The 19,748-nt window shown below is 47.4% G+C and overlaps 1 protein-coding gene across 1 annotated transcript in view; it reads left to right on the plus strand.

Moving 5' to 3' along the window:
• Window positions 1–19,748, plus strand: part of WDFY4 (WDFY family member 4) — a 277,946-nt gene that overhangs the window by 45,659 nt on the left and 212,539 nt on the right. The window contains 6 exon segments of the mRNA XM_021699514.2: window positions 3,571–3,664; window positions 15,527–15,741; window positions 16,729–16,823; window positions 17,728–17,965; window positions 18,373–18,449; window positions 19,459–19,680. Coding sequence (XP_021555189.2) covers window positions 3,571–3,664; window positions 15,527–15,741; window positions 16,729–16,823; window positions 17,728–17,965; window positions 18,373–18,449; window positions 19,459–19,680 — 941 coding nt within the window.

The following is a 19,748-nucleotide window of genomic DNA, read 5'->3' on the forward strand; positions in this document are numbered from 1 at the left end:
CGCTATGGGCATGATGTTTGAAAATCAGCTGTTTGTAATTGGGATTAGATTTATGGGTTTTAAGCCTTTTTTTTTTTTTTAAGATTTTATTTATTTATTTGACACAGAGAGAGAGAGAGAGACAGTGAGAGAGGGAACATAAGCAGGGGGCAGTGGGAGAGGGAGAAGCAGGCTTCCCACTGAGCAGGGAGCCCAAAGCAGAGCTCGATCCCAGTATCCTAGGATCATGACCTGAGCGGAAGGCAGACGCTTAACGACTGAGACATCTAGGCGCCCCTAGATTTATGGGTTTTTGTGTGTTTGTTTTTATTTTTATTATTAATTTTTGAATTTATACACAGTATAAGTCCCTTTTTTGCTGTAAAGCTCTATGGGTTTTCATTCATTTAATTTCGAGCCATCAGGACACAGAATAGTCCCATCACCTCAAATAGTTCCTGAATGTTGCCCCTTGATAGTCAAATTCTTTCTCTACCCCTAGCCCCTGGCAACCACTGATATGTCTTTATAATTTTGTCTTTTCCAGAATACCGTATAAATGCAGGTATACAATGTGAAATCTTTTGAGGCTAGCCTTTTCCATTCAGCATAAGGCCTTTGAGATCCATCCAGTTTTTTGTATGAGTTGTTCATGCATTTTTATTGCTGAGTAGTACTCCATTGTATGGATGCCAGGATTTTCTCCATCTGTAGCTTGTCTTTCCGTCTTTTTTTTTTTTTTTTTAAGATTTTATTTATTTATTTGACAGAGAGAGACACAGTGAGAGAGGGAACACAAGCAGGGGGAGTGGGGGAGGGAGAAGCAGGCTTCTGCGAGCAGGGAGCCCGATGCGGGGCTCGATCCCAGGACCCTGGGATCATGACCTGAGCCGAAGGCAGACACTCCACGACTGAGCCACCCAGGCGCCCCTGTCTTTCCATCTTTAAAGTGACTTTCACAGAATGAAAATCTTTAATTTTGATGCAGTACAATTTATTAATGTTTTCTTTTATTGGGCTTTTGGTATCATGTCTAAGAACTCTTGGCCTAGCTCAGGGTCACCAAGATTTTCTCCTGTGTTTTCTTTTAAAAGTTGTATATGTCTGTGATCCATTCTGAATTTCTTTTACTGCAGGGTGTGAAGTTTAAGTCAAGATATATTTTTTTGCATTTGGACATCTAATTTCTCTTATGCCATTTGTTGAAAATATTATCCTTTTCCATTGAATTATTTTTGTACCTTTGTGAAAAATCAATTGGCCATATTTGTGTAGGTCTTTTCCTGGACTCTATTCTGCTCCATTGATCTGTGTGTCTAGCCCTTCACTAATACTGTTTTGATCACTGTAGCTTTGTAATAAGCCATAAAACCAGCAAATGTGAGTCCTCCAAATGTATTCTCCCTTTCTAAAATTGCTTTGATTATTTTAGTTCCTTTGCCTCTAGTTGTTCTAGTATATGTGAATATAATGATCAGCCTGCCTACATCTACAAAAACTGTTGGGATCTTGATTAGAATTGCATTAAATCTATAGATGAATTTGAGGAGAATTGAGACAACTATATTACATCTTCCAACCCACAAATATTGTATGTTTTTCCTTTCATATAGGTCTTTCTTTCTTCCTTTCTTTGCTAAGCTTCTTGAATCTTTAAGGTTCTATATACACCAAATTTAAAGAAATAATGGCTAAAACCTTCCTGAACTTTTTTTTTTTTTTTTTTTTTTTACACTGCCTCTTCGTCCTCTTCTTCTGGAACTCCTACAATGGGATGTTAGATCTTTTAGTATTGTTACACATGAGCTTGAGGATTTCTTACATTTTAAAAAATCTTTTTCCTTTTTGTTGTTCAGTTTTGGCAATTTCTATTGATCTGTCGTTAAATTCATGGATTTTCTCTCATCTCATTCTTTCATTGTTCTCATTCAGTGAGATTTTTAAATTTGTTATTGTATCTTCAGTTCTTAAATTTCCATTTGGTTCTTTTTTATTGCTCCCATTTCTTTACTGAGACTTCCTAGGTTTTCATTCATTTCAATAATATTCACCCTTATTCCTTAGAGTGTGGTTAAACAGCTGATTTAAAGTTTTTGTCTGATTAAAAAAAATAAAGTTTTTGTCTGATAGTTCCAACTCTGCGTCATCTCAGGCTTGGCATCTGTTGATTATCTTTTTCTGTGTGAGATATTGAGACTTCCCTGATTTGTTCTATGCTAAGTAATTTCAGATTGTGTCCTGGACATTTTGAATATTATGAACTCTGGCTCTTGTTGACATCTGGAGAATGTTAATTATTTTGTTTTACCAGGCAATCGACCAGGTTAGGTTCAGTCTGCAAGTTCTTGCCCACTTTCTGTGGACCATGTTTCCAGTATTAGTTTGGTTTCACAGACTTCGCAGTGAGATTTTATCTATTCTCTATTTGCCCCATGAAGTAGCCAGTCTCGGGTGGTGCTTTACCCTTGAGTTCAGTTCTCAAAGCCTTTGGAATATGGTTTAGGGTCAGATCCACACATGCAGCTCAGAATTGAACCCAGAGGTTGATACAGAGTCTCACTTTATTAAGCCTCCTCCTCTTCCTTGTCTCCCCGACACTTTATGGCTCCCAGGGGCCTCTTCCTTCTCCTCTGTCTAGGAAGCTGAGGCTCTAGTTTCCCTGCTTTGCCATGTACTTCCTACTGCTGCATCTGTTTCTGGTGCCAAGCAGGGAAAGGAAAAAGAGAGACAAGGGCAATGGAGATTTTGCCTACACTCCTGTAACCATAGTTCTTCTGGTTAGAGAGAAGGATTATCTTCTCGCAGATATTCAGACACCTGCCTGGCCCTGCTACTGCTGTGAGGTTGTCTGGAGGCTGGCTGAGAAAGAATGAAGGAACCCAAAACAACAATCTCAAGGGTTCTCCTCCATGCTCTGTGACCTCTAGGAGCCTCCCTCCTGTTCCTCAGACCAGAAACAGATACGTTTTCTTGGTGCTCTGTCCTCATCTGCATGTGATGCACATTTCTGTTTTTAGATGCCCTCTGAGCCCATACTAAGGAATTCTGGAGGGGGACACTCCAGGAAATTCAATGCCAGTTGCATGGTGCTTTGGGTTTGGTTTCCTTCTCTGCTACCATTTACTTTTCAGAGTCATCAGAGAGCTGCTTATGTGTTCTGTGTGAGTTTTGAGTTGCATTCAGTGGGTATGGCTGAGTAGAATTGCTTATACCATCTTGAAGGGATCAAGAAACACTTGTGTGTATGTGTTCAACGTAAAATGAGAGCCTCTCCCTCTCCTTTATGTCTGGAGGGAAAGGGAGAGGACCAGGCAACTAACTTGCGTTGAATATCAACTGTGAGCCAGCCACTGTGTCCCGGGGCCCAAAAGCATTATTCCGTGTCTCTCTGAGAGAAGTATGGTATTGTGAGTTCCACTGTACAGTTGGGAAAATTGGGCTCAGATTAATTAGTTCAAAGTTCTATAGATAATAAGTGGTAGACTGAGGATGTGTATTATGGCCTGTCTGAGAAAGATTCAGAAAGGTTTGTGAAAAGCAGAAGAGACTAGAAAACTCAAATCTGATATCCTGCCTCCCCTCTCTCTGCAGGGTGGATGAAGGGGATGCTGTGATCATGCACCCCGGGGTCCTGTGCATCATGGTGAGACTGCTGCCTCGGTTGTACCATGCAGACCACCCCCAGGTACTTGTTGATGAACACACATATTTGTCTTTTTCACATGACCAACCATTTAAGCTCCTTCTGACCAGACTTCTTTTTTGCCTTTGCCCTCAGTACTCTGCCTTAGGTGAGCCACCCTGGTGAAGCACCTTCTGCAGGGGAGACTCAGTATGTCTGTGACCCTTGATTGAGTTCTGCCACCCTTCCTTCCAAGGTCATTTGAGACAGGTCATTTCTGCTGGTGAAGTGACCTTCTAAAAGCAACAGCCAAACAAAAACTAGCTGAAATGACTCAACCGTCATGAGGCAATCCCTGGGTACTAAGGGCAGCGCTGGGCATTGGTGGGGCCAGAAGTCCTTTGCCCCCCAGCTTCCTACCGCTGCATCTGTTTCTGGTGCCAAGCAGGGAAAGGAAAAAGAGAGACAAGGGCAATGGAGATTTTGCTAGTCATTCATCCTGCAGTGCTGGCTGTGATCGTGGCTCAGTGCTCTGTACAGGACATGCCAGATTAACAAGATGGACACTGTCCATGGATCCTGTGTCCATCATGGGGACCAAGAGATGGTGCCAGTGCAGACAGACTAAAGAAATAAGCTCACCAATGAATATACAATTACAAATTGGGACAAGTGATAATAATGGGGAAAAATAGGATGCTGAGAAAGAATAATGGAATGGAGGTGGGGGAAGACCTGATTAAATCTAATTTAGAGGAAGGGGTGGAGGTCAGGGAAGCCATCTCCTAAATGGTGACATTTAAGCAGGGCCCTGAAAGATGAGTAGCAATTAACCAGGCAGGAAGGATCCTGCTGCAGGCGGCTGGGGTGGGAGCAAGGGGGGGGGGGGGAGTGGGAAATGTGCCAGATGGGGCAGGCACAGGAAGGCTGGAGCCCTGCTTAAGTATGGACTTTTATCCCAAGGGCAGCAAGAAGCCTCTCAAATGAGTAGAGGATGACTCTATCAGGTTTTTGTATCAAAATATCTGTTTGTTTGTTGCACGGGGAATGGCCTGGGAATGGGGACAGCAGGTAGGAAGCCATGTCTGTAGTACCACATCGATGGTAGCTCAGCTAGGGTGGTGTCTGGGCAAGTGTGAAGGAGAGGAGAGACAGAATCCCAGGACCCAGAGATGAACGGGTCCAGGGAGTGGGAAGAGGGAGACTCAAAGACAACCCCCAAGTTCCTGTCCTGGCAGAATGAGGGGCTCCATTGCAGGGTGAAAGGATTGAGTAACAGAACAAGGCAATTCTTGTTGAGGAAAACCTGGAGAATGCACACTCTGATGAGTGCAGATGGAAAGGAAATGAATTGAACTGAGCAACCAGGCATGGCGCTGGACACTTTCATAGTTTGTCCTCATAGCAGTTTTCTCAGGAGTATTATTTGTTTCCATTTTCACCAGTGGGGAAACAGAGGCTCAGATAATTTAAATGACTTAAGGATTCCCAGTTGGTGGACCTGGTATTAAAGGTGGTCCTGCCTGGTGGCAGGTCTCCTGGTCTTTCCCCTGCACAGCAGAATCTTCTATAGGAAGAATGAGGGGCAGGGGTTGCAGGTCCAGCTGTACTTTGTCCAGGATTTAAAAAGGAAGTGATATGTTCTAGGAAGAAATGAACACTAGTGGTGTTATTAATCACAGTCTGAAAATGACAGTGACCTAATAAAATGTTGCAAGCCCGTCGAAATCAATGAGAGAAGTGGAGCGGGGGAGCAAAAGCCTTGATGTGTAGGGAAGGGAACTGTTTTCACCAAGGAAATTCTGTAGTATTTCATACAGGGTTGCAAAAAAGGATGGACCTAGTTCCATGTCTGTGTCCCTTTGTAACTGGAATCTTTTTTCTGGTTCCTGTTCCTTTGCTGGAAAGTGATGATGAAGTAATGATCAAACCAATGAATAGGGACACACATCTCATAGTGAAATGGAATGCACTTATATTTTTCAACATTTACAGAAAAGCAGTAGGCTGGAATAAAATGGGCTTGATCGCTTCTTTAGTTACTGTTGCTGTGTAACAAACTGCTGCCCAGTTAACAAACTATGTCATTCTTTCTCACGGCGAGAGACAGGCACGGCAGGGACAGCCCATCTCTGCACCACATGGTGCTGGGTGGGCTAGACCATTTAAGATGTCTTCTTTACTCACACAGCTGGCACCTCCAGGGCTGGCTCCAATGACAGGGGGCTCCTGGGCTGGGTCAGATGTCCGGGGCCTTGGTTTGAGCTGTCATAATAGGATTCTGGGTTCTCCTCCATGTAACCCTCTCCATCTGGCCTCTATCTGTGTCTCTCCAAGTGAATTCTCCATCAGGCCACATAGAAGCTCAGGGCTCCTTTGGGTAAGCTGCCAGGCCCTCCAAAGGCTTAGGCCTTGAACAAGATTGCCTGGCTTCCACAGCATTGGTCTGTTGGTCAAAGTGAGTCACAGGTTCAGCTTAGACTCAGTGGGAAGGGCCATATGCCTCCCCTACTGATGTGAGGGGTTATATATGTGTAGAGGACAGAGGGAATTGTTGGGGGTCATCTTTTAAGACCAGCACCTACTTGCCTTAAGCATCAACTGGTAGATAAAAATATTTGTCCCTGAAATAAAGTGTCTTCTAGTTCTTTACATGTCTTCTAGTCATTGAGTTGTCTCAGTCTGGGACTTTCTTTACCTTGGTATTTAAGACAGGGCCCGCCTGGAACATTTTGGACATTAATCCACACCTACGACTACCTCTGTGCCAGGCATGTTGTTTCATCAATATTCATAACAGTTCATCCCAGCACACTAGAATCTCCCCACATCACAGGGGCTTGAGGCTCAAGAAAGTTGTGTAACTTCCTACGGTCATGGAGCTGGTGAGGGGAGGTCTGGAACTCATTCCCAGGCCCCAGATCAAGGTGTGTTTGGTGAATAGGTCTCTTACCTTTGCAGCTTTTGCAGAACGTAAGGTCATGAATTCTTGGCATTGTACATTTTTCCAGGTGCAATAGCCTCGTTGTAAGGATGTCTGGCTTCCTTAGCTATATTTCCAGCCATGCAGTGTACTTGGAATGAGAACAACCAAGCCAGTGGTTTAGGAGGCCTTAGCAGCCAGATGGTTGCCGATGGATGTGTCGTGCCAAACTCCACTGCAGTGATGACCGATGAAGTGATGCAGAGCTGAGAGTGGCCTCTCTCTTGGCTGCTAGTGCATGGAAACTGTGTGGCTGAACCTGAGTTTCAGATAAACTCTGTTCATTGTCACATTAGTGTATGGAGTGGAACTCCACTCCTCTGTGAATGGTAATCGGACACATTAAATATGCAAATGAGAATTCCATCTGGTAGGATTCTTTTTCTCTATTCAGGTCACAATAAGTAATTTAGGAAAGGTCTAATTCTCCCTCACTGTCTCTCAAAATGCAAATGAAATGTAGTGGTGCATTTTCGCAAATATTTTCTGCAGATGCCCAATCAGCAGCTATTAAAAGTTCAATAATTACAGTAATTAGTTTCTGAAAGAGGGGTGGGAAACTTCATAACAATCAACAGAATGGTAAATCAAATGAGAAACGAGACCACACAGGAAAATGCTGGAATGAAAAGGACTGCAGGACCACGTCTTTGGTGCAGGAAGGTTCAGTAGATGGCAGTGTTACTAAGAAGATAGAATATGAGTTCCCCTCATCGCCCTGTAGGTTGGCCTGATGGTTCCCAGCATTACACTCTTAAACACCTTCCTACCTGATGGATGCTTGAGAAACTGATGGCTTTCCAAGATACAGATGTCATTTCAGGAGGGACAACTTAAATAATTACATATATGGGTGGTCTGATTTATTTCTAATTATGGCCACATGAAATTTGGTTTACTTACAACCAAAAGGTGTCTTCCACCCCCTCCAAAACACTAGCACCACGAGCTGCTCTTGGGAAGATAACCCAGCTGTGTCATCACTGGTATTAAAACTGGACTGTGGGAATTCACCTGTGAATGTTGCTGTCCTAAGCATGAGGCAGAAACGGAGTCCAGCTCAGTTCTCTGGGAGCTGAGTTGGCCTCAGAATGAAACAACTAATTGGAAAGAGGACATTTTCCCTTTCTAGCACACTCAGCAGCCACAAGGGTCTTGCTGTAGGGATGGTCCTATGAGGGCTCTCTGGTCCCCAGCATCGCTCTGCTTTCATCAGGATTGTGGCCTTTATTTAGTCCCTAGCAGAGGGGTATTAACTTGTGCTCAGGACAACCGTAACTCAGAGGGTGGGAAGCCAGATCCCGGTTAGCAGAAGTGGAGCTCACACTGTGTTCGAGCAACCAGTGTGATCCATGTGCACTTGTGAATAATTTTACTCAGCACCTTCTAGATGCCACTGGGGATTCAGATATGAAGGTTACAGGAACTCACAGTCTGAGTTGAGGGTGGCTAGGGAGAGGAGTGTAGAAGACAGTAAGACCACACTCTGATGCCTAGAACAGAGGTTTGCCCACTGGACCTTGAGACAGAGGGGAGGGAAAGCCATGGAGAGTTAGGGACACTGGAGCCAGACTGTAAAGAAAAGACATGCCCATGCCAGATCAGGTGGAGGAGGGAGGGAAGAGAAGAAGCTCATCCACAGAGAGAGGCACACGTGAAGATGTCCATTTGGGGACTTCGAGTAGTTCAGCTGGGCTAGGGTAGACCATGTGAGTAAGAGAGGCAGTGCGTCCAGTCAAAGCCACACCAGGAAGGGCACTGAATACCATACTGAGAGAATTGAACTTTATTGGGGTACCATCCATCATCATCATCATCACCATCATCATCATCGCAAGCACTACAGTCTTTACTGAACACCTGCTATATGAGGGCAGAGTTTAGGCTCTGAAGACAGCAGAATTTCATCAGATCTCAGCTCTGCCACTTAACAGTCACACAGCAATGGGAAATGATTGAGCCTCTGTGATCCTTCACTTTCTTTGCTGTAGTATGGGGGTAATAACATCATCCTTGAGGCATTATTGTGAGGATTAAATGCAATGAGTCCTTAGCATGGTGAGCAGAACACACCCTGCACCATGGGAAACACTTGCTAAATGGTGGAATTACTGCTACTAGTTGCCAGAAACTCTACAAACATTTTATCCCTTAATCTTTATAATAACCCTGCAAGGTAGGTATCAGTAGTCCCATTTGCTGATGAGGACTTGAAACTTGTAGAAGTTGAGTGACAGAGTTAACACGGTTGCTAGGTGGTAGATGCCTGTGGTGCCAGGCACCTGGACCTCCTGCCTCTGTGCTAAGTGGCTTTTCTTGTATGGATGTGGTAGCCATGGGAGGCTATTGGAAAGCAACAACATGATCAGACCTGAGCATCAGAGACAGTGTGATCTACAGTCAGCCGGCACTGCGAGTCACTGTTGGGTGTGTTCCAGATTCTACTGCCACGGAAATGTCCTACATGGTCTGATGGGACAGAGAAAAGATCGGGCTTAGGGCTGCATTTGTCTGTTAACTTATTCATGTCTTCATTTGGAAAAGGGTGCCATTTTCTGGAATTAGCCTGCATTTCAAACACAATGAACTAATCGTATGGGTTTCAAATAACTAAAATATTGACAGCATTAATAGCCCTGGGTAGCATTGTGTAAGGGTATGCTATTTGAAAAGAGCCATTTCCTCCAACGAGGAAATGGGTAAAGTAGGAGTCTCATTTTGTTAAATTATGACACATTAGAAATTCCAAATATGTTGAATTTTAGGTATCCTATCCTCTTTCACACTGAAACCCCATCCCCCAAAATTTCTATTGTTCCTAAGTGGGAAAATGCCAATCCTGGTCAAAATCCAGTTTACTTTTTAGGGTAGCCTCTTAAATAGAGCAAATAAACATAATCTCACATGACGACCAAAAGGATCAAAAGCAAAACACAATGGATGTAGAATGATGGAGTAGAAGTTAAAGTTGTATAAGACCTCTGGCCCAATTATCAGGTGACCTTGTGTCTAGTCCCTTTTCCCATCATTAGTTCTGTGACTGATGTAGGCTACTTCCAGTCTCCACACCTCTGTTTCAGCTACTCAGATTTGGCCTAGATCACAGGGCTTGCAAACTCAATGTCTTGGGGCCAATAAGGTAAAATAAATGTGTAGGTGGAAAAAATAGGGAATGGTGAGGCCTGTGGCTGTTGGGAAGGGTACTTTTCCTGCCTAAAGGCACTTCCACTTAAATAGGGGGCAGTAAAACAGAAGGAAAGCCAGACTATGCCTGAGCTCTCCAGCTTTTCCGTGAAAGGCCGTGCCCATTTGTACCCCTTCATCTTTGCATGTGCTGTCCCCACTCCCAGAAAGACCATTTTTCCTGCTGGCCTGGTTCTCTCCTCATTATCCTCCAACACTTAGTTGGTGCATCACCTTTTCTGAGCATGCTCAGCCCTCTGGGTTAGGTGTACCTCCTATGTTCTAGAACACTTTCTGCCCTTTTGCTTGCACTTAGTAGGCAACTATTGCATTTGAGGCAGAGACAGGTGCGAGGGCAACAAGGGTGAAGAGTCATTGTCTCAGGCAGCAGTTCACAGTGTGGTGGGGACAGGGGGTGGCGGGAAGATATCCGTTTATGTCTATCTATCTATGTATCTATCATCTACTGAGTGAGCCATCAGAGTGTAGTATTTATGATTGAATTATGGACAGTGCTATTTGGGAAAATCAGAAAAGATTTCTCAGGTGAGAGAACATGTGACTTGTCTCTTGAATAATAAGTAGGAGTTCAGTAAAGGGATGGGGCTGGAGAGGACCGTTGACAGCTTTGGGCATCAGTCAAGAAGGGCATGACACATTTGTCAAAGGGAGTGAATGTTACCAGGGCTGGAGCAGGGGGTGGACCAAAGGGAAGGATGAGGTAAAGGTGGAAAGAGACAAATACTTTATAAATACAAGATCCTAGGCTTCTGTTACCAGATAGCATTAGACATCATATGCATGTAATTTGTGAAGGAAGCAGAAGGTTTGGAGCAGGCACCCACATGCATCTCAGTCTTAGTTGCAAATCTATTCAAGGGCATCAAGGAAGCCATGCTTTTAGACATGGGTTCTACTGATTCAGTGGGACTCGGACCTCTTACACAGAAACCAAAATCACAAACTCCCACATCTACAAGGCCATGTGGATACCGCAAATGAGTCTATCAGGCTGATGGGGATTGTGGCAAAAGGGAAAGTTTACCCCATATATAGAAAGAACTAATTCTAAGTAAGCAAAAATAACCATAACAACTTATCAAATGAAACCCATCTGTGGGCCCTGTTTACCTGTGCTATTTCTGAAGAGCTGAGGTCATTTAACTTACACCATCTCTTTTCCAAAATCATCAAAGAACATTTCAACCAAACTGGGATAAGCAACTAATCCAAATTTGAGTAGCTCAATAGAACTGCCTGGTTCTTTCTAAGTATCTGGGGGGAAGCAGACATGGTCATCTGATGGTTTTTACATCTATGTCAGGACACACCATAGACTTATGTGTCCAAAGCCCATGCCTCCTGGGAATGACCCACCCCACCAGGACCCAGCCCTCACTAGGCTCTGGGACTGTATTAATCTGGACCAGAAGAGAAAGCAGGGGGGTCGGGGTGGGGGAGAGATAAAGAACAACAAACATCCACAGCTGGACAAGGATAGACTTGAAGCCTCGACTGTTAAGTGGAGAAAGTAAAAAAAAAAACTCCTGAAGGCTGCCCCGCAAATCGCTCTGTGATAATTTGCCTTGCAGGTCCAGCCTGCCGGCCAGCCTGGTGACCCCACGTGCTCACCATGGAGTCCTAATTGAACCACCATCCCCTAGCCTGCATTGGAAGTAATATGCGTTAGGAAAATCAATCCATTTGTAGGGGGAGAAACCAGACTGGTTTCCTGCTACTGCTCATATTTTCACTAAAACCCCATTTTACTGGAACCAACATTGAAAAAAACAGCACATTTTATTCAGAACAAGGCAATATTGGTATTGACAGAGCTGCAGTGATAATGAGGACGATCAATTTTCCCTCCTCCATTATGGGGTATTGAGCAATTTTGGAGTAAACTTGTGGCATCGTTAGACAAGATCAGCATTTCTCCCTTTTGAAAACTTTCACTTTTTTTTTTTTTTTGCTTTTTTGCATATTTAGATTTTAAATAGCTCTTCTCTGGTGGATAAAAAAGAAAAAAGCAAACAACAATGAAAAAAGAAAGCCAAAAGCCCTCAAAGTAATAAGTGAATTGCTGATAATAAAACTGGAGATTGTAGACAGTTCTTTTTAATTCTTATTAATAATACATTGTGATGTTATTTTTGCATCTTGCTTCATACAGACTGTCTCCCCAACTTTTGCCCCAAATTAAAAGGCTGCAGTTACCAAATAATCCAGGTTCTGGAAGAGGGAATATTCAAGGCAAGTGGGTAGAGGCTTCCTTTGTGTTCTGAGAGGAGGAGACAAGAGGAAAAGCAGAGGTGTGGGATGCAGGGAGGGACCCTGAGAGCGGCAGAAGAAAGATCTGGGGAAAGGAGTCAAGGAGGCTGGGCAGATTTCCACATGGAGGAACTCCTCAAAGGAAAAGTGATGGAATTGTTTAGTGCAAGTGAGTTTTGGCATTTTTTCCTTCTGTCTCTGGTCCCCGTCGGGCTGTACGTTGCCTCTAGCAGTTTACCCTGGTGGTGCCAATACCGCAGTGACAGGGATGGGACAGTCCACTCAGGCTGCTCTAACAAAATACCATAGACTGGGTGGGTTGTAAACAATCGAAACTTATTTCTCATAGTTCTGGAGGCTGGAAGTCCAGGAGCCTGGTGCTGGCAGATTCGGTGTCTGGTGAGGGCCCACTTCCCCATTGATGGCTCGATGCTTACCGTGTCCTTATATGGCACAAGGTGAAAGAAGGCTCTCTGGGGTCCCTTTTATAAGGGCACTAATCCCCTTCATGAGGGGTCCACTTTCATGTCCTAATCACCTCGCAAAGGCCCCACCTCCAAATACATCATGTTGGAAGTTAGGTTTCAACATATGAGTTCTGGGGGACACAGACATCCGGCCCGTTACAGGGACCATCTTCGCCCAATGGGATGAGATCTTCCCTCAGCATCAAGGATGGTGGTGAAATGGTGACATTTCAGAATGACAAAATCCTGCCTGGGAGCAATGGCCCTGAAAAAAACCATTCTAATGTAATTTAAATTTTAAACTAGAATTAAGATAGTCTAAAGTTTTAAATTGGAAGTGTTACTGAAGATACCGTAAAGATGGAAATTGCACTAAATGCCATCAGTTTGAGACAGGAGCTCTAGGTGCTGTGCTCCTGGAAGGAGGAAGGGGGGAGGGTGAAGGGTGAACTGTATGACCCGTTCATTTTTTTTAATCTAAAAACTGGTGATAAACAGTGTAAATATGTGTCCCAATACATTTTAATCCTTAAAACATAAATGCTACCAAGCGGTGTTTGTGGCCTGCGGACGAATGCCATCTTATTCATTTCTGTCCCTTAATGGTACAAACATATTCTCAACCATTGTGGCAGGGTGTTCCCAAATCTCTGCACGTGTGAGGTAGAGATGGGAAATGAGGTGATCCTGAGCATGGAGTCTGGGGTCAAAGCCAGGCTCTGCCCTTACCACGTGGCCTGAACAAGGTACTTCTCTGGGCTCCGTTTCCTCATCTGTAAAATGGGCAGAGTAATAGTATCTCCTTCATAGGTTCCTCACAGGGACTGTATAATCTATACATGTCAAAATGCTTAGACTGGGGCCTGGCACATCCCGAATACCCAGGTCATATTCTCATCCCAGGGTAAAATTTGGCTCCCCCAGGAGATGCCAGGCCTGGATTCCCTTCTAAATCCAAGAGCTCTGTAAAATGTGTGAGGGGCTGCAGGGAACCCCTCCCTCCCAGACACTGTAAATCCTCTGCTAGAGCTCGTTTGTCATTGTGCTGAGACTGTCCCCTCACCTGTCTTGCCTGTAGCCCATGATTCCCTTCAGAGCAGGGATAATGTCGTGTTAATCTTGAAATGCCTAAAACTTTACCCAGAGCTGACATTGAAGAGGCAGTTATAACTTGTTTGAGGGAGAGAGGGAAGAAGGGGAAGCAGGGAAGGACCCCAAGAAAGCTTTTAAGGCGGCTGGGGTGGGGGATGTGCATATCAGATGGTCTGTGACTCAATGGGACAAGAAGCCAGTCATCTTTAAGATAGGGATTATTCAAATTAGTGCCTTTGTGGTTACTCCTGGCTTTACACTTGTGGACTAACCTAGACATGATCTACATTGTCAGAGATCTCTTTTCATGAAACCAAAAACTAGGGCAAAGGTGTACGATATGAAAAGCATGCCAGGGCCTCAGGTCAGGTTCCCAGGAAGTGGAGCCCAAGACAGGGGTATAGGTACATCAGATCCTTCAAGGGAGGGACTAGGGAAGGGGAGTGGAGGAAGCAGATGGTGCCATCAGCTGAAGTCCAACCTCAGCCTGAGCCACCAGGGCAGGGCTCTCAGGCATGGATTGCACCGAAAGACTGAAGGGTGTGACCTCATGGGCTACGGTCTGGTGTGTGTGTACGTGAGCGTGTGCACGTGGTACATGGGTGTGTGTATGTTTGCATGCATGTGTATGTGCATGTATGCATGCACACAAGTATATGTGTAGCTGTGTGGGCATGTATATACATATGTGTGCTTATGTGTACACACGCATGTATGTGTGCACATGTGTATGTGTGTGCATGAGTACATGTGTGTGTATGCATGCATGAACATATAGGGGGGGGCCACGAAGCAGGGGACAGGTGGGGCAGGGCAGCTCCCACTTAGGGGAGCTCAGTCCTCCAGAGAAGGGGGAGTGGTGATGGGTACACCCACCTGGAGAAGGAGGTCTGGGGGAGGCTCCCATAGTATTCACAGCAGGAAAATTCCATTAAGTTCTAACTGGTATCCCTCTTACTTTAGCCCATATCAGATACAACAGTAAAAGAGAATGTGGGCAGTCCTCAGAGGTTTTGTAGAGGAATTCCCATCCCCTTCCCCCAACATCCCCACCCCTGAGTATATCTACAGAGGCCTGGGAATTCCAGGGGTTTATATTTTTATGAAGAAAACAAGGTTGCAAAAGCAATGTATTTGGCTCCTACATTTACTGAGCTGACTCTCTGTGCTCTCTTCTGTGGACTTCAAGGACGTAAAGATACTGAAGTGCCTGGAAAACCAGTAAGGGTGAGATGACACCCTAGCTGCCCGTGTCTGAGAGGTGGATGAAGGACAGCTGGAAGCTGTCGGGGGGACGACAGCAGGGGCTGAGGGTGTTTGGTGCCAGAGCTGAGGCTGGTGCTGGCCTGGGCGCTGAGTGTGGTCTGGTCCGGCCGCAGCCAGTGAGCGTGGGCACCGCCTGCGGGCCCGCCTCCCAGGCACGCCGCACCTTCTGTGCCAGGGGTACGGACTCCAACACAGGGCTGCTAGGGGCCCACAAGAGGCACGGCCACTGGCCGGCCCTGGCTGCCCCTCATAGACACAGAACTGCAACCTGTCTGACCCGGCCTTCCTACCTTCTGAGAGAGCCCACGTGTCCGGACTTTTACGTAAAGTCCTCAGACCTTTAAGTGTTAGCAGTTAATTCAGAAACTGCTTAAACATCACCTGGGGCGGACACCGTGTCTCTGGGGCAGATGCAGCTTCTCAGATGCTGGCACTTCGCAGTCTCTGTTTTAAGCCTGTCCCTCTTTGGCAGCTGACCCCTTCTGCACAGGACGAGGGTACCCCTGAGAACTCCCGAGACAGACGGGGTGCAGTGAGAACAGGCTGTGTGGGTGCAGTTGCCTAGCCCCCCAACCTATTTGAGGCCTGGTTGGGGGTCGATCCAAGTTGTGCACAAAATATTCTGACCTCAAGGGCTCACCGCTTGCTTTTGCTACCTCTTAGCTTTCCCAGGAGATCCAGTGCTCCGTGGCCAGTCACATCCAGTCCCTGGTGAAATCGGAGAAGAACCGTCAGGTCATGTGTGAGGCGGGGATGCTTAGGACCCTCATGGCCTCCTGCCACAGGGCCCTGACCACCAGCCCCAGCCCCTTGAACTCAGGCCTCATCAGGGTTTTTGAAAAGCTTGCCTCCCAAGCCATCGAACCAGATGTGTTAAGGTACTGTGTGCCGCGCGTTAAACGTGGCTGAGCCATGGCAGCTGTGCTCAGGTACAGTGGACAGGAGGAGTGCACAGGGACAGGTGTCCCCATGCCCCCTCCTCCTCTCCCCTCTGCAGGGCGTGGCCATTCTCAGCACCGGACACTGTGAGTCCAGGGAGGAGCCTTGTGTCCATGCAGACAGTAGGCAGGCCCACAAAACAGACAAGGCCCGTCCCGTGGAGCTGATAGTCTTGGGGCAGCGGGGACAAGAGTCAGAGGGTCCTGCAGACAACACAGAATAGTGCTGTGGGGATGCTCAGTGGACAGGGCTGGAGCTGCACGAACTGGGAGGGCCACATTTGGGAGAGCGGGTGGGAAGGGGCAGGGCTTCAAGGCAGTGGATGGCTTAGGCCTGAGGCCTGTGCCAGCGTTCATGGGACTCAGGGAGGAGGGAAGAGGGCATGAGAGGATGCCCTGCTGAGACGGATGGGGGCTGTGAGGGCTGGACACCCCCAGGGGCCAGACTGCAGGGAGCTGGGCTGCTGTGAGGAGCAGGGGCGGGCCAGGACTCCTGACAAGGAGAGGGACACAGTCAGTGCTCCCTTGTATGCTCAGGGAAACTTCCTGCTGGCAGCCCGTCCAGGAAGGCACCTGTGTCCTGGAAAGCTGGGCAGGACGGAGAGGCTCAGAGCAGAGCAGACTGAGCAGACACAGAGCAAAGGAGTGCAAACTCCTTCTCCCTTCAAGGTTCAGTTTGAGGCTCCCAGCTGGTCACTGGTTAAGTCCAAGGCACCTAAACGCACTAGCTCTGTGGTCTGGGTGCCAGGCCAGCGACACCCTGCTTCTGCATGGCTTGAGGGAAGGTTTCCAGGCAGAGAGAGGAAAGCGTGGGGGAGGGGGTCAGGGAGCACTGAGATTTAGGAAAGTCCTGAGATTTAGGAAAGCTGGAGAACACTTCTGCCCATAAAAGCTCTTCATTTCTTTCTCTTGTATGTTATGACCTAGACAGTTTCTCGGTCTTGGAATTCCTTCACCTCCATCGGCTGCAACGAAAATCCTCCATTCATCTTGTGTGCACAGAGGGGACTCTGGAGGCTCAGGTGAGGACAGGGGAAAGAACAGGAACAGGTTAATGGGAATTAAAGAGAATATGCATCCCTTATAAGGGAGACTTTACAACAGGTGAGAAACAGACAGACTTAAAAAATGATGCTGTCTGCTGCACAGTGGAGCAAATGAGGGAAAGCAGGATTGCTGGTCCCAGAGAAAGACCAGATCTGGAAGGAAAAGGATGACCTCCACCCTCGTATAGGATAGGTGATGGTGAGCATGCACTTGACCCCTCTAGGTGCAGATCACGGAAACAGCAATAGGGTTTCCTTCACGACACACTGCACGTTCGAGGACCCAGTGCTGAGCCTGGGCAGAGGTACCAGTGATGGCTTTTTGCACAGCTCGCAGCTCAGGGGTCAGCTGGAAGGTCAAGAGGCCAAAGCACTGGGGGAATCCCTAGTATCAGGCATGGTCCCGGGGAGGCTGCTGGCTCCAGGGAGCAGCTTAAAGAACAAAGCTGTGAGCATACCGAACATGAGATCACATAAGGACGTGAAGCCAAGGAGGCCCAGCTGAAAAGCATGGGTGGAGAGTCAGCTTGTGCTGGCAGCCAGGGGCGGGGAGCAGGGGTTTCAAAGAGACAGGCTGTTGTGGGTGGGGAGGTCAGGGAGCCAGGACGAAGCGCCATGAGCGACCACCAGTGGGGCAAGCTGGAAAGTGTGTGTAGGGGGTGTTTGTGGGGAATGGTGGACTGAAGGGAGAAGAAGTTTCTAGGAGGAGCACTGTTGCTGCAGTTCAGCGTTACTGAGTCAGGAGAGAGCCACCTTACAGCGGTTAGGTTAGCCCTCTTTCTGGGCTGTGGCAGAAACACTAGGGCTGTTGTCAGAAGAGCAGTGGAAATGCTTGAACGGGGATGCGGCTCTTCATCTCTCCTCTGGCTTGTTGCCTTAGGGTCTCAGGCTGCCGCAGCAGGGACACCTGAGGGTCCCATGGGAGCCGCCCTGGATGCCGGCCCTGGCCCAGCAGTCACACAGGCCCTCAGGCCCTCGGGGACGTCTCAGGGCTCAACCACCGCCCTTCAGACCTCACTGAGCCTCATCTCCATGACCTCCCCACGCCACCTGCAACCTCAGAGGGCGGTCCTGGCTCCATCGTTTGTGGAATTTGACATGTCCATGGAAGGTTATGGGTACGATAGGCTTTCTTATAACGGGAATGCACTTTATTAATTTACCAGTGCCTCTGATAAATTATAATATTGATCACAAAACTATAGTTCTCATCAGCTCTCACCGCTCAGGAGCAGAAAATGTCTGGGCCAGGGATACCTGTCTACTCAGTGGCTTCTCGGGGCCAGCATCCTCAGCCATGGAGTGCTATGACCCTCTCCCTCCCCTGGTGGGCCTGCTTTCTGGAATGCCCTCCCCTTCAGGATCCAGTGTGAATTCCATCTCTTAGAGCCCTCATAACAGCATCAGCTGCTTTTTGTCCTCATGGTGTAGGAGGGAGGGAGGCCCTGCAGGGGGACAGAGGGGAGATGTCACGGCCAGAAGTTGGCTTGCAGTTCACTGATCTGAGACACTTTTCTGTTTCCAGCTGTTTGTTTATTCCAACGCTGGCTACAGTTATGGGCAGCAGTACAGAGTATCTGGTCTCTGGAGGGATTGGGACAGGTAGGTGATTCTCGGGGAGTTCAGCTTGCTGAGCTGTCCTCACCCTGCCTCCACAACAAGTGCCGAGGGAGCCTTGGTGTCAGACTTCCACTTGGCCTTATTTCTGTGTATCTGTAGATGAGTCATCCTTGAAGTTTGTCATGCTTGTGTTAGGGCAGGAGGATCCCAAGGGTCCAGCCATGACTCTGCATACAGTGGGGACTCAGTGGTAATTTGATGGCGGAGTCTGGGTTGGATTCATTTTGTCAGTGATTGAAGCAAGTTGAAACGAACACCACAACCTGTCTTAGGTCTCTTTCCAGAGAAGAATATACATTCTACGTGAATGGCAATCTGGTCTACTGAGCCCTGGCAGGCTTTGAGCAGTGCTGTGCTCAGCTAAAAACTGGCTGGGCAGGACAGGGCAAGTGCCCAGTGCTGTCTGAGCTAAGCACCCTCAGTTAGGAGAACCAGGATTTCTCTGGGATGGTGGGTGCTGAGGAGTCATTGCATTCACAGCCCATCCACACGGGCACCAAGTCTGATTCGCTAATTCATGGAGGACGGCAGGCCTGCTCTGTACTGCCAACCCTGTTATGGGGCAGGAGGACATGGGTTTCCCTATAGGGAGACGCCCCCATACAAGGTTCAGCTGAGCTAGGCTGGTGTTCTCTGCCTCACATAGCAGACTGCCCAGCTTTAGATCAGCCAATAGTGACCGTCTGCAGGGTTCTGTCCCCCTCTCCACACCCTTGGCAAGGTGGCATGGAATAATATGTGGGATAGAATTAGAGAGAGGCTTTGGGGATCTAGACTCAAGTCCTGGTGGGAATATGACTTACTCCTGCAAGTAGGAATAAGGGGATGAGCTTCTGTGGTGTAGGGTTGACATAAAGTGGGCATGAGTCAGACCAGGCACAGAGCTGGTACACGGTAGGGCCACACCTGGGCTGAATCAGAGCTATGATGACTCTAGACAAGATTATAAGGCAGGAGAAAGTCTAAGGGGATGCTTGTGTTCTGACTCCAGGTGCTACCAGGTCATTCCCTCCATCTGGGGGCCTGACCTTCTCCTGCTGGTTCCTGATCAGCAGACACAGCACAGTCATTGAGGGCCACCCACTGCGCTTCCTAACCCTGGTGCGTCACTTGGCCAGGACTGAGCAGCCCTTCATCTGCTTCTCTGTCGGCCTGTGCCCAGACGACCTCTCCTTGGTTGTGTCTACAGAAGAGAAAGCGTTTCAGCCCCTGGGTAAGGTGTTGGGAGCTGGAGCTGTTTTTGCCCACACTTGGGGGAGATGGAGCTAAGTCAGCAGCTCT

Source organism: Neomonachus schauinslandi, chromosome 6 (genome assembly GCF_002201575.2).
Source record: "Neomonachus schauinslandi chromosome 6, ASM220157v2, whole genome shotgun sequence".
Classification (NCBI taxonomy): Eukaryota; Metazoa; Chordata; class Mammalia; order Carnivora; family Phocidae; genus Neomonachus; species Neomonachus schauinslandi.